Source organism: Rhodamnia argentea, chromosome 4 (assembly GCF_020921035.1).
Source record: "Rhodamnia argentea isolate NSW1041297 chromosome 4, ASM2092103v1, whole genome shotgun sequence".
Lineage (NCBI taxonomy): Eukaryota > Viridiplantae > Streptophyta > Magnoliopsida > Myrtales > Myrtaceae > Rhodamnia > Rhodamnia argentea.
This window is the reverse complement of record NC_063153.1, coordinates 8155692-8169122: the sequence shown is the minus strand read 5'-3', so window position 1 is coordinate 8169122 and position 13431 is coordinate 8155692. Positions and strand designations below refer to the sequence as shown.

Here is a 13431-nt window from a genome sequence, read left to right as displayed (position 1 = left end):
CACCTGCCACCGACAAGATCGACGGCCGAGATTCAATTGGCCCAGGAAGGGAGTTCCCCCCCTTCTCTCGCGCTGGACGGGATAATTTTGTGCCGAAGCCTAGCGGACAGTACCAGAGTCAACTCTTTGACCATACACAATCCCGAGGAAACATCGATCTGACCAGACCCACCACCAGATTACAATTTCAATGGGGTTCAAGTTCAACCCGAAAGCACTATTTGCCATTTTCTGAGAGGAATAAGATTTCTGGGAGTTTCAACAGTTTGAAGTGGAGGAAGAAGTCGGCAGTAATTGTACATTGTCTGGAGTCTCAGTTGAATGCAAGTATGACGTGTTGGGGATAGTAGTTGATGTATGGACTCATGAAATCTAGCAGACTCCCTTTCAGCAGTCAACAACCGAGTTTCAAGATTAACGAGCTCGGACAATCTCTGTTCTGTTCCCGACTTAGATCGGCCTTTCATCAATGGTAAGTGGAAACCGGTAGGAGTAAACTGATGAGTGGATTAACTCTTCGTTTTGGTCATGTTCGCTCACATACCAACCGAATCAGGGAGTTCCATGCAGAATTCAATCATTTGGCTAGTCTAGAATGCAATTTCTAACTTAAAAGAGTACAGTTGAACACCTCCTCTGTCCCACAGGTGCAATTTCTAACTTGAGGGTGCGTACAAGTTCCATGATATTCAAAACTCGTTTGCCTGTATGTTATGCCTTGTCTAAAATCTAATTTCACATGCGTACGCTGATGTTTTAAGGAGTGAAGCAACTAGTGGTTTCTGGGGAATGCTTTCTTTTAGCAAGCCTCTCCCTATTCCTCGCACCTCTTTTACCCTTCACTGGATATTTTTCACTCTTTATCTCCGTCTTCTTTTCATCGATTCTTCCTTTTAAATTTTCCCTGTGTTCTGGCTCAACTCAATTGTTTTTATTATTCTATCCAGCTCAATCTAGCTTGGAAATCTTTCATGAAGCATGAAGAACCTTAAGCTTAATTCACATTTACTATTGATAGTATAAAAAGAACTAAAAAATAGAGAAAGCATGAAGACAGATTCATATTGTTGGCAAAAAGGTATGAAACATTGGAACTCCATCTAGTGTGTAAAATTTTTTCCCTCGCTCCTTGTTTGCCATGTTTCTTGAACTGGCTCCTTGTTTGCGAATCATCTATGAGTATTTCTAAGTACTTTTGCTTCAACTTGAAAGATATGATAATGTCTCTCTTTACTGTCTTCTTTCAACTGAGGTAGTTCGTATATGTGGCAGGCATGGGGAAGCTATTAAGTTGATCATCCGAGAGGTTTTGGTTAAGTTGAAGATAAAACATAGGTATGTGACGAATCAGTTGGTTGGAGTGGATGATCATGTAGAAGACATAATGTGGCTGTTGGATGTTGACTATGAAGGTGTTCGTTTTGTCGGTATTCACAGGATGGGCAGTGTTGGGAAAACAACTCTTGCGAAGGTTGTCTTCAATCAGCTCTGTTCCTACTTCGATGATTGCTGCTTTCTTGGAGAGGTTCAAGAATCATCAGAAAAAGGTGGCCTAGTAAATTTGCAGAAACAGTTATAGTCTGACATTCTCGACTCTAGATTTGTGGACAACATGCATGACATTGATGATGGGATTAACCAGATCGGGACAAGATTTCGCAGCAGAAAGGTCCTCGTCGTTTTGGATGATGTGGTTAAAGAACAAGAACTAGTGAAGCTAGCAGGGCAACGAGATTGGTTTGGTTTAAGAAGCCGGATAACCATTGCAACCAGGAATGAAATTACATTAAGAGTCCACGATGAGGTTTTGATATACGAATTAAAGGAACTGAATTTTGATCAAGCTCTTAAGCTTTTTTGTATACATGCTTTTAGAAAAGACTCTCCACCATATCAATATGATATTCCTGCATCAGAAATTATTTTCACAACTGGAGGGCTTCCTTTGGCTCTTGAGGTCAGAGGCTCATTTCTCTATTGCCAACCGGAAGAGATATGGAAGGAGACTGTGGAGAGGTTAGCAAGAATACCTCACAAGGATGTTCGACAGCAGTTGATGATCAGTTATGGAGCATTAGAAGATGAGGAAAAGCAGATTTTTCTGGACATTGCATGCTTTTTCATCAACGACACGAAAAAAACGAATGCAATTTACATGTGGGAAGCTTGCAATTTTTTTCCTGAGACTGGGATTCAGGTTCTTACGAAAATGTCTTTGGTAAAGACTGTTGATGGTGATACAATATGGATGCATGATCAGCTCAAAGAATTTGGGAGGCAAATTGTTCAGAGGGAATGCTTGCATGATCCTGGAGAGCAGGGTGTGAGTTTGCGAGGAAGCCCTCGACATTGTAAGAACAAAACAGGTAAAAGAAATGCACTGTTTTCATGAGTTGTTCACATTCCCTCTTAGAAGCCTCTTGGTTCTTTTATGACAAAAGAGAATCTGAATATTTATTAAAATTATGTCTGTTCCTTTGTGTTTTGACAGAGAAAGAAAAAAGTTCAGGCACTCATATTAGCTGGAAGTCAATTTCAACCACTATTAATTATACATGACAAACTTAGTAGGTTACCCAACTTAAGGTTCCTTGAATTAGAGGCTGGAACCTTTGCCGGAGACTTTGGGGATAATTTTTTGAAGTAAAAATGGATTTCTTGGCATTCACCTAGGCCACTAGATTTTGAGGTAACCAATCTATCTATAAAGAATTTGGTTGTCTTTGAGATTTTTTCGGGCAGCATCACAGATGACTGGGGTGGATGGAACCTAATCAAGGTATGATAGGCATTTACTTTGATTTTGATTGGCATATAGTTTAATATTTACCATTTTCTTCTCTTGATGGTCAATTGTTTTTTGTAGATGGCAAAAAATTTGAAAGTTCTAAACCTCAGAGGTTGTGAAGGCATAACTAGAACACCAGACTTCTCTGGATGCTTGAGTCTAGCGAGGCTGAGTTTCTATAATTGCATAAACTTGGTTGAAATTGACTGCTTCATTGGGAAGCTAAAGTGCCTGATTCACCTAAATCTTAAAGAGTGCATTTTTGCCCGAAGAAATCAGAAGGCTAATAAATCTGAAGCACTTTGCTTTTCCAGTGGATGTTTTCAGAAGCTCCCAGATTCATTTGGGAATTTGACATCACTGAAGGAGTTGGATCTGTCAAACATACAAATTGAATGCCTTCCTGAGTCTATTGGTGATAAGAAGTTTCTATCTGTCCTTAATCTAAGGTACACACCAATTAAGAAACTTCCAGAGACTATTGGGAAGCTTGTGAGACTTGAGTCTCTTTCTCTCTTTGGGTGCTTAGAGTTGGAAAAACTCCCGGACTCAATTGGGAGGCTAGAGTCTTTGCAGGAGTTGAATCTATCCAGTACTAAAATTGTTGAGTTGCCAGATTTGATTGGAAATCTGAAGAAGTTGAAAGTGATATTGATGGAAAATACTCCAATAAGGAAATTGCCCAGTACTATTGGAATGTTAAAGAATCTGGAAGAGCTACATGCTAGTGGTTGCGAAGAATTAAGTGTTGAAATTCCGAGTGAACTTGGTGCATTGTCCTCTTTGAAAATCCTTGGACTATCAGATGCCTATATTTCTGGAGTGCCGACGACAATCAATCATATTCCCGAGCTTGAAAGACTGGACTTGACAGGTTGTAATGATGTTCAAGAATTGCCAGAGCTTCCAAAAAGTCTGATCTATCTGCATTTTCAATCATCGGCATTGCAGATAGTTCCGGATCTCTCAAACTTGACTAATCTTGTCAATTTGCTCTTATCTGATGGCTCTGAAGATGTGCTTCAAGCTTCATTGGAACTATTGCCAAGTTCTAGCTTAGGGTGGATTAGGTGGTTATCCAAACCGAAGAAGTTGGAACTGTCCCTTTCTAATATCCCTGTACCACCGACTGAGTTACGACTTTCTCAATCTCAGCTTCAAGAAATTGAACTCAGTGGACTCGAACAACTGAAAGCATTGACAGTGAGTAAATGTGAACTCCTTGAGAGGTTATTCATCCTGGGAAGCTTAAAGAAGCTTAAAGAGTTGTGGGTACTAGAATGTCCGAAGTTAGTTGAGATTGAAGGTCTGGAGGCCTTAGAGTCCTTGGAAGAAATATATGTACAGTATTGTGATTCCATCGAAAGGTTAGACGGGCTATCAAACTCAAAGTTGCTGAAGCTTTTGGATATATCAGACTGCTATGAGCTTCGTGCTGTTGAGGGCCTCAGCGGGTTAGAATCTTTGAATGCATTACTTGTTCTTGAGTGCAGTTCACTGGAGAAACTAATTATTTCTTCAAGCTTAGAGAAGCTAAAACAGTTGGAGGTGTCAGGATGTCCGAAGCTGATTGAGATTCCTGGTCTCGGTGCATTGGAATCATTGGAGACTTTAGCCATTGAAAAGTGTCGATTCATTAGCCAACTATGTGATTTATCGAACTTGCAGATGCTGAAGTCTTTGTCAATCGACGGATGCCATAAGCTACGAGCTATTGATGGCATTGACGAGTAAGAATTGCTGCGCGAGTTCAATGTCTTTAATTGTCGGAAAGTGGAAGCTCTGATGGATGTATCAAACACGAAGATACCTGACAAATGCCTGATAACAATTCGGAAGTGTCAGAAATTACACAGGCATGGTTATCCTAATGTTGAGGACCTTCCATACAGGGATTACAAAGAAATGATTATTGCGACAACAAACTCTCCGACGGGGTCACTCCCTTTAGAGACATCAGATGAGGTATGCATATTCTTCTTCCTAATTTCTCCCCAGGCAATCCAACTCCTCCATAATAATGTAAGTAGTCTTGTCTTGACGACTTTAAGGTCTGACTTGTTTATTTAGCTCGGGGGCATGGAATAATAAGGAGGAGAATTTTTCGTCAGAAAAGATGTAGAACTTCTCTTGCAGTCCATGCACAATTCTGCATTGATGCCGCCACATGAAAAAGTAAGTAATTGCCAGGTGAAGCTGTAAGCCTGTAATAAATCGAAGATCACACCATGCGTGTTTATCCAAGTATATGCATGTATACTACTACTATTAACTGAAGAACTCGGATTTCGGTATCGACTCCAAAGCTATCATATCGCATATGCAATTATACTCCTACTTACTGTGGTTGGACCCTTGGAGGGGACATCATTTCACTGATCAAACTACTTATCCCTCTTAAAAACTGGTACCCAGTGTAACCTAATCATCATATGAGCTGATTCATTTATGGAATAGCATAGGCTTAGGCTTGTTTGGAACTAACAACTTCTAAATTTACGAGCCAGTAGAGTGAGCAGACCATGTAGATAGACATCAGTGAGTGACGATTGAGCATATTATATACATACTTCCATCATGTTTATTGTGATGACATGCCTGGGACACAACATGCAAACCAGTGTTCTCCGCGAAACCTCTTTGGTTTACTGTGAAGGATTACCACGATGATTCTGTTGGCAGCTGGTGGCTACAAATTCTCATAATAAGCAACAAATCTGGTATTGCTAGTATCCGCTCATCTGAAGGTAATTTAGAACGAGATCAGGTATGAAGCTGGGGATCACACTTTTTGTCAACGTATTATTACAAAAGCATATAGGTCATGCATGTTCTGTCCCGTTACAGTGACGACATGGTAAAGAGGAAAGACAGCACTTTTCAAAAAGCACATTAAAACATGCGTGTTACCAGCAATAGAAAGAGTGAAAAGATGATGAGATAAATGAAAAGGATGCAGAGAGACCCTCAACACGATCTGCATTATCACTATATCCTGCAACATGTATTTTCTCATGCATTTATTATTTTTGCTACTCCATCAATAATAATATGCATAACTACCAGTCTAAATGAAAGATTCAAAAGTTCTCCCGCAAATTCTCTTTCATTTTTGGTTGGTTCTTATAAATCTGTTTTTTACGGTCATCGCTTATCAGATATCTCCTCTAACAGGGACTTTCGGTTTGTTATGGTAAGGAAATATCGAGAATCCTAGACAATTGCATAAGGTAAAGAAAAGATTCTATAGACTGGCTGAAGGCTATTAAATGTTTTGGTCAATCTACAATGTTGGTTTAATTCTTGATCATTCCATTGATTTTTCTGTCATATCATAGGCACCCCATGCAATGGCATGCTTCTCATTACTAATGTTTGAGTAAGTTGTTAAAAGAACTTTACATATAGTTGTATTTTCAATGAGGTTCTTTGATGTAATAATCCTGGTTGAGGCATACCTTGTTTGTCTCTGATTCAGAGTCAGCTGTCATGGATTTGGATTTTGGTCTCTCTAAAGAATCATCTTTTTGTAACGCTTGAAGGTCCTATGATGTGAAGTGCCAAGCGACTCCCCGCACTGACAAACTTTTATTAGGCACTTATCCTGTATTTTTGAGTTCGATATGTCGAGCGATATTTCCAGTGAAGGACAACGGGAGAGCTCTAAATTAACCAGAAACTCTAGTTCGTCGAGGCCCTCAACAACCCGCAGCTTACGGCAATCACTGATGACCATATTCTGAAGGTTCTTCAGGGGCGATATGCTAAACTTTTCCATGCCATCGCAATTGCGAATGATGACGTCTTGCAATGATAACAACATACCTACGACTCGAATCTCAACTAGGCCTTCGCATCTAATCATCTCCAGTCGTTTTAGTTTCTTTAAAGCATCAGTGAGAAGTACTCCTGGCGCATAACAGCTCAGCGCACTTGAAGAAGACTCTGATGGATCGAGGACCCCAAGTGATCCTACCTCATCACATCCTAACCTTTCAAATGAGTTGCAGGAGTGGATTGATAATTCCTCTAGTGATTCCAACATACCAGTAATCTCCATCAGCTTGGGGCAATTGAATACACTCAGTGTCCTTAAGCTAGATGGTATGGACAATCTCTTAAGAAGACAGGCGGTCAACGATAACCGATGCAATTGCAAAAGTCCATTGAGTTCAATTTCTCGCAATTTAGAGAAACATAGTGTCAAGCTGGACAGGAATTTCAAGTTGGATAGCTGGGATACTCCCGTGTTCAAATTGTCAAGTTTCAAATAAGATAAAGAAGGTGGTAGCAGCTGCAGGGCTTGCAGGTCTAGTCTATGCAAACTAAGATTTTCCAGAAGAGAAAGGTCACCCAACTCTGTAGGCGGTGCAGCGACATTGAAAAGACGCAACTCAAACTTCTTTAGTTTGGATAGCCTTCCAATCCACCCCAAGTCACATCTGCGCAGTCGACATTCAGAGCCATATGGCAAGACTCCATAGTCAGCGCCATCAGACAGGAACAACTCTTCCAGATTAGAAAGATTGGAGAGATTTGGGACTACCTGCAGTGAGCGAGATTCAACACGCAAAATGACTAAACTCGCTGGAAGCTCAGGCAACTCTGTAATCTCATTACATGATGTTAAGTCAAGTGTCGAGAGGCAAGAAAGCATGTTGATTGTGCTCGGAACATGACAGATTCTGGTCCCGCATAAATCTAGGACTTTTAGATAAGATAGGCCTCCTATTTCAGGAGGAATTTCGCCTTCCAAGCCTCTGGCACTGACCGAGATAAAGCCCCTCCAGTTTCTCCAACCTTCCAATAGCTTTGGGTAACTCCCATCCATTTCCATTTGGTTCATTTGGGTGACGTGACATATCCAAAGTGCACAACGATTTTAATTCTCCAATGGAGGTTGGAAGTTGTCTAATCTTAGAGACCTTCATATTAAGGTGTTGCAGTTGCACTAACCCTTCGATTGTGTTGGGAAGTTCAGTGATTCCTGAGCCGACTATGTTCAGAACTGACAAACACCTTAGCTTTCCGATGGAGGTGGGGAGCCTGCAAACCTTGGAACAGCCGTCCAAAGAAAAGCGATTAAGCCTCGCTAGACCTCCGATTTCTTCAAGCAAATCTTCAAGGCGCCCACAACGAGTAATATTCAAGTCAAGCAAGCACTTTAGCTTTCCAATGGAGCTGTCGATTTCCTTCAACCTCTCCAGATTCAGGCAGCCAGACAAGTCTGGAGTTCTAGTCATGCGATGACATTCTACAAGGGCTAGACTTTTAAGTTTGATTGCCATCTGCAAAAAGGAAGTATATATGTCAGAAAAAGAAGCCAAATAATCTACGAGACAACTGTTATAAATTAAGATGTAAACCATACCTTAATTATATGCCATACTTTCGAATCATCTATGAAGTGAATGTCAAAAAGTTCTAGGATGACTAAATTCTTTAAATGCATATTGACCGCGCTAAAATTTGGTGGGGGAGAATACCACGAACTCCATCCCAAATTTGGTAGACAATCGGTAAAATCCCCAAGAAAGGTGCCGTTGGATAATCTCAGGAACCTCAAATTCTCAAACCTTTCAATTTCTTCATTGCTGATTAAGATATGAGAACTCCTCCCTTGCAGATCAAGTGCTTCAACCTTTTTCTTCCTCTGCCAATAAATAATTAGTGATTAGTAGAAGCATCTCAACCAGTAATTTTATTTACGATTTGAATGAATGAAATGAAAGAAAAAATCATGAGCAGAAAGTTCAATCCTCAAACGCAGGATGTCAATTTTTTCATTTGAACCAGATAGTTGTCTTACCCCTTTGGTTCTTAATAATTCAACGGCCTCCTCGCTAATCCACAGCCTACTCTGCTTCCCAAGATTTGTAGAACTTTCTTAACAAACAATCTCCCTTCCCAGGTCTCTCAATTGATCATGTATCCAAAATTTGTTGTCATCCATTATCTTTATCAATGACATGCTAACAACGACATCAATTCCCGTGTAAGGATAACAGTTACAATCAGTCCACATGTAAATGGCATTAGTCATACCCTCATTGATGAAAAAGCATGCGACATCGAGAAAAATTTTGCTCTGACATTCGTTTGGGGCATCATATCTAATCCTCAACTTCTTTTGTACATTTTCAGCAAGTATGCCCATTGACTTGTCTAACGTTTCCTTCCATATCGCTTTATTTCTTCCACAAAGTAATGAACCTAGAGTTTTCAAAGCCAAAGGAGGCCTTCCAGTAGTAGAGACTGTTAACGATAAAAGAACAATTGTTTTATTTTTGAGAATAAGGGGAGTACTTATAGGCATAAGATTAAGCCTAGTATAATTACACTTATACCCCAACTTGCTAATATTATAACACTCCCCCTCAAGTTGGAGCGTACCTATCAAAAACACCTAACTTATGACAAATATATGAAACTCTTCCACGTCAAAGAGGCTTTGTGAAAATGTCTGCTAGTTGCTCTTCAGAACGTGTGTGCATAAATCTTATGTCTCCACAGTTCACCTTGTCTCGAACAAAATGACAATCCACCTCTATATGCTTTGTTCGCTCATGAAACACCGAATTGCTAGCAATATGAATAGGCGATAGATTATCGCAACAGAGAGTAGATGATCCGATCATAGGCAGTCCAATCTCGGCTAAAAACATACGAACCCATTGGAGTTCACCCGTAACATTAGCCATAGCACGATACTCGGCCTCCGCACTTGATCGGGAAATAACAGATCGCTTCTTACTTTTCCATGACACAAGATTACTACCAAGAAAGAGACAGTATCCCGAAGTAGACCGACAATCCATAGAGCAACCAGGCCGATCTGCATCAGAATATCCTATCACCTCCAAAGACTCGGGATTAGAATAACCAGATATATGAAGATGACCCCGATTATGAAACACAAGTCATTGACCTGGAGCTCCCTTTAAATACCGAACAATTTATAGAGCAGCTTGCCAATGAGTAGTACAATGAGAGCTCATAAATTGACTCACCACACTAACAACGAATGAAATATTCGAACAAGTAATGGTAAGATAGTTTAACTTGCCTATTAACCGAGTTTAACTTGCCTACTAACCGACGATACTTCTCTGAATCATGAAGAAATTCTCCATGTTCATTATCAAGCCTTACTCCAAGGTCCATAAATATGTCACCAGGGTTGGCATCATGTAAACCGACCTCCTAAAGAATATCAAGAGTATATTTTCGCTAGGAGAGAGCAATACTGCCATTAGCATAGGCAACTTTGATGCCAAGAAAATATCGAAGACAATCTAGGTCTTTAGTGCTAAACTCCTTCTTTAGAAATTGCTTGAGTCGTTGTATACCTTCAACATCACTTCCTATGACAATGATATCATCAACATAGACAACAAGAATAACACTCTTTTAAAGATGACATACTAAATACTGAGTGATCCATGCTGCACCGATGCATGCCAAAAGTGATAACCGCATCGCTAAAGCGACCAAACCATGCATGAGGAGATTGCTTAAGTCCATAAAGAGCTTTTCGTAACATGTACACCTTCTCCCCTTGAGCAACAAACCCAGGTGGTTGCTCCATATATACTTTCTCGTGAAGATCACCATGAAGAAATGAATTTTTTACATCAAGCTAATGAAAAGTCCACCGAGATCGAGCAGCCAATGAAATAACGATACAAACAGAAGGAATTTTAGTTACTGGAGAAAATATCTCATCATAATCAATACCATAAGTTTGAGTATAGCCCTTTGCCACAAAATGTACTTTTAAGTGCTCAACTAAACCATCCGGATTGTGTTTGACAACAAAGACCAAGCGACAACCCACTAACCGTTTATTAGCTGGTAACGGAACTAGCTCCTAAGTTTTATTACGATGTAATATAGCCATCTCCTCTTTCATAGCATGAGCCTAACTGGGATGGGCTAAAGCTTCATACACACTACTCGACACGTACACAAATGCAAGGGATGACACAAAGACAGACATCCGAGGGCTCAAGTTATGATAAGACATAAAGTTAGAAAGAGGATACCGAGATCGAGTACAATGAGCAATAGGAGAATTGGCGGGAGACGGTGGAGGAGGATTAGAAGCATGGACTGGAGGTGGCGATGGTGGGGCACTTGCTGGTGGAGAGTTATAACCCCAAATAGAGCGAGGACCACGTATATAAACTTGCAGAGGAGTCGGTGATGGTGAGCCTAGATCTGATGGAGTAGCATCGGGAGTAACAGACGGTGGCTCCGGTTAAGATGTAGGTGTAGAGGGTGGCGGAAGATCCATGGTTAATGGTACCCGAGGATGAGCATCGCCAAAAAATGCTTGATCCTCAAAGAAAGTCACATCAGCAAAAACATACTCTCGACGACGAGTAGGATTATAACGGATATATCCCTTTTGAGTACGGGAGTAACCCACGAATATACATTTTTTTGCACGATGAGATAATTTGTCCAATCCAGGAGAGAAAGAATGAACTAAACAAACACATCCAAAAATACGAAGGCGAACGGACTATAAAGAATAATCGGGATGAAGAAGAGCATAAGGAATAACTCCTTTCAACACGGAGGACGTAAGACGATTAATAAGATGACATGCTGTAAGTAGTGCATAGCTCCAAAAGGATTTAGGCATATGAGTGTGAAGAAGTAGACAACGAGCAACATCCAACAAATGATTGTTCTTACATTCAGCAACTCCATTTTGTTGCGGAATGTGAGCGTAAGAACTTTGATGTAAAATATAATGAGATTTGAGAAACGGAATGAAGGTAGAAGAAGAAAAGTACCTATGAGCATTGTCAATACGTAAACACTTAATAGAACAATCATATCGAGTATGGATTTCATTATAAACCTGGCGTAAATAATGAAAAACTTCAGTACGATCTTTTATTAAATATAACCAAGTTGTATGAGTACAATCGCCACTAAAAGTGATAAAATAGCGAAGACCAAATGAAGACTCTTGACTTGGACCCCATACATCAGAGTGAATTAACTCGAATGGATGTGAAGCACGACCCGAAACACAAGGAGAGAAAGACTCACGATGGTGTTTACCCAACTAATATGTTTCGCAATTAAACTGAAGACTTGAACTAGACACGAAATGAAAATGTCATAATACGTCCGCTAATGGATGACCAAGACGGCAATGTAATCGATAAGTATCATCCACAGCTTTATTCTGAACTGTTGTAGCAAGAGCAATAATCTCGGGGTCTAAGATGTACAATCCACCAGCTTCATGCCCACCACTTATTCGGCGTCCAGCCTTCCGATCCCGAAGAACACACGAAGACGAAGAAAAGATGATATCGCAATCAAGATCACGAGTAATAGAACCGACTGATAATAGATTGTAAGAAAAGTGTGGAATATGGTAAACAAAAGGTAAGGAGATAGATGAACTTAATGATACACAACATGTACCAGTCACTTTGGAATGAGAACCATTTGCTAAGGTGACTAATGTAGAAGGAACAGATGAAGTGGATGTGAAAAGATGAGGATCACCAATCATATGATGAGTGGCACCCGATCAATAACCCAAGAACGAAGATGAGCCGTACTAGACAAGAGACAGGTAGGATCATTACACCGTGCTAAAGTAGCAGTAGGACCGCAGACAGCACCACTATCACTCTGTTGTGCTCTGACCAACTCATTATATTCTACACGAGTCAAGTGTACCGTACCCTCTCCAAAAAAGGATCCAGGAGAAGGAGCCCAAGGCTCGGTATCAATAGAAGCATGTAGACCCCGTAGCTCGGGATAGAGGTCATAACAATAATTAAGAGTATGCCCGGAAAGCGGGCAATGAGTACAAAAGCGATTCGCCCGACCACCACCACGAGCTCCTCTAGAAGTATTATTACCACCACCACAAACGGCACCTCGACCTTGAAAACCACGACCACGGTAAGAACTATCAGAATTCCAATGTCCATGATCGCTAATACGACCACGAGTCCCTTAACCTCCACGAACCACCATAGCACTACTATCTAAAATTGCTGAAGTCTTGGGACTGGAAGTATAACGAGCAGCTCGAGAACACACTCCTTCAATGGAAGGAAGAGTGCTCTGAGAGGTAATCTGTTGACGAAGAGCGCTATGATATGGACCAAGGCTACGAAAAAAGAGCACGGTTATCATGTCCGCTTTTCATTGCTGCATCCGAGTAACTATGGTAGCACGTGGAAAATAAGTCTTAAGGCATTAATACAAAGATGCAAAACTAGCATAATGTTCCGCCAAACTAGCATCACCAATTTTGGCTTCAAATAAAGCCTCTCACATATCACAAACTCGACTCGTGTTATTCTGTCCCGAATATAGTAAAGCACACTTTGTCCATACCTCACAGGCCGTAGTGCAATCCATGAAAAGATGGCGAACAGATTCAGCTATACTTCCCCATAAAAGTATGTGCAAAGTAGCATCTACGTACTTTCATTCTTCTCTAGCTGAATCTGTAGGTGGTTCTTCTTCAAGCCATCTAAACCGGCGATTAGAATAAATAAAAGTCAAAAGAGCCATCGACCATAATACTATAATATTGACCGAAAGATACTTAACTCGAAGAGCACTAGAGGGGCCCAACCCCGAAACAATGGATGGAG

The 13431-nt window shown here is 40.6% G+C and overlaps 3 protein-coding genes and 1 long non-coding RNA gene across 5 annotated transcripts in view; 2 read left to right on the top strand and 2 right to left on the bottom strand.

Annotated features, from left to right (window-relative positions):
• LOC115736058 (disease resistance protein L6-like) overlaps positions 1-3009 on the top strand; it is a 53877-nt gene extending 50868 nt beyond the window's left edge. Inside the window, exons 4-5 of one of the 2 annotated variants that reach the window (XR_007198124.1) lie at positions 2492-2779; positions 2867-3007. Coding sequence is in view for 1 of the 2 variants with exons in the window: in XM_048277591.1 (XP_048133548.1) it covers positions 2492-2647 (156 nt within the window). In the remaining variant the exon portion in view is untranslated. Of the gene's footprint in view, positions 1-2491 lie in introns of both variants that reach the window. The other variant, XM_048277591.1, reaches the window with a different exon arrangement.
• On the top strand, positions 2867-4522 carry LOC115736114 (disease resistance protein RUN1-like). The gene has a single exon (XM_030667632.1). The coding sequence runs from the start codon at positions 2867-2869 to the stop codon at positions 4520-4522; it is 1656 nt and encodes a 551-aa protein (XP_030523492.1).
• Positions 4523-6299: 1777 nt separating this feature from the next.
• Positions 6300-7619, bottom strand: LOC115736113 (putative disease resistance protein RGA3). The gene has a single exon (XM_030667631.1). It carries the CDS (start codon positions 7617-7619, stop codon positions 6300-6302), a length of 1320 nt encoding a protein of 439 aa, XP_030523491.1.
• Positions 7620-7997: 378 nt separating this feature from the next.
• On the bottom strand, positions 7998-9038 carry LOC115736096. The gene is made up of 3 exons (XR_007198129.1): positions 8598-9038; positions 8160-8441; positions 7998-8076 (listed from the first exon to the last, which is right to left on the bottom strand). It is a non-coding gene; the product is annotated as an uncharacterized LOC115736096 (long non-coding RNA).
• Between the last annotated feature and the right edge of the window lie 4393 nt (positions 9039-13431).

Excerpts from the sequence above, each read along its gene's own strand:
- LOC115736114 (XM_030667632.1), top strand. The coding sequence starts at position 2,867 with ATGGCAAAAAATTTGAAAGTTCTAAACCTCAGAGGTTGTGAAGGCATA.
- LOC115736113 (XM_030667631.1), bottom strand. The coding sequence starts at position 7,619 with ATGGATGGGAGTTACCCAAAGCTATTGGAAGGTTGGAGAAACTGGAGG.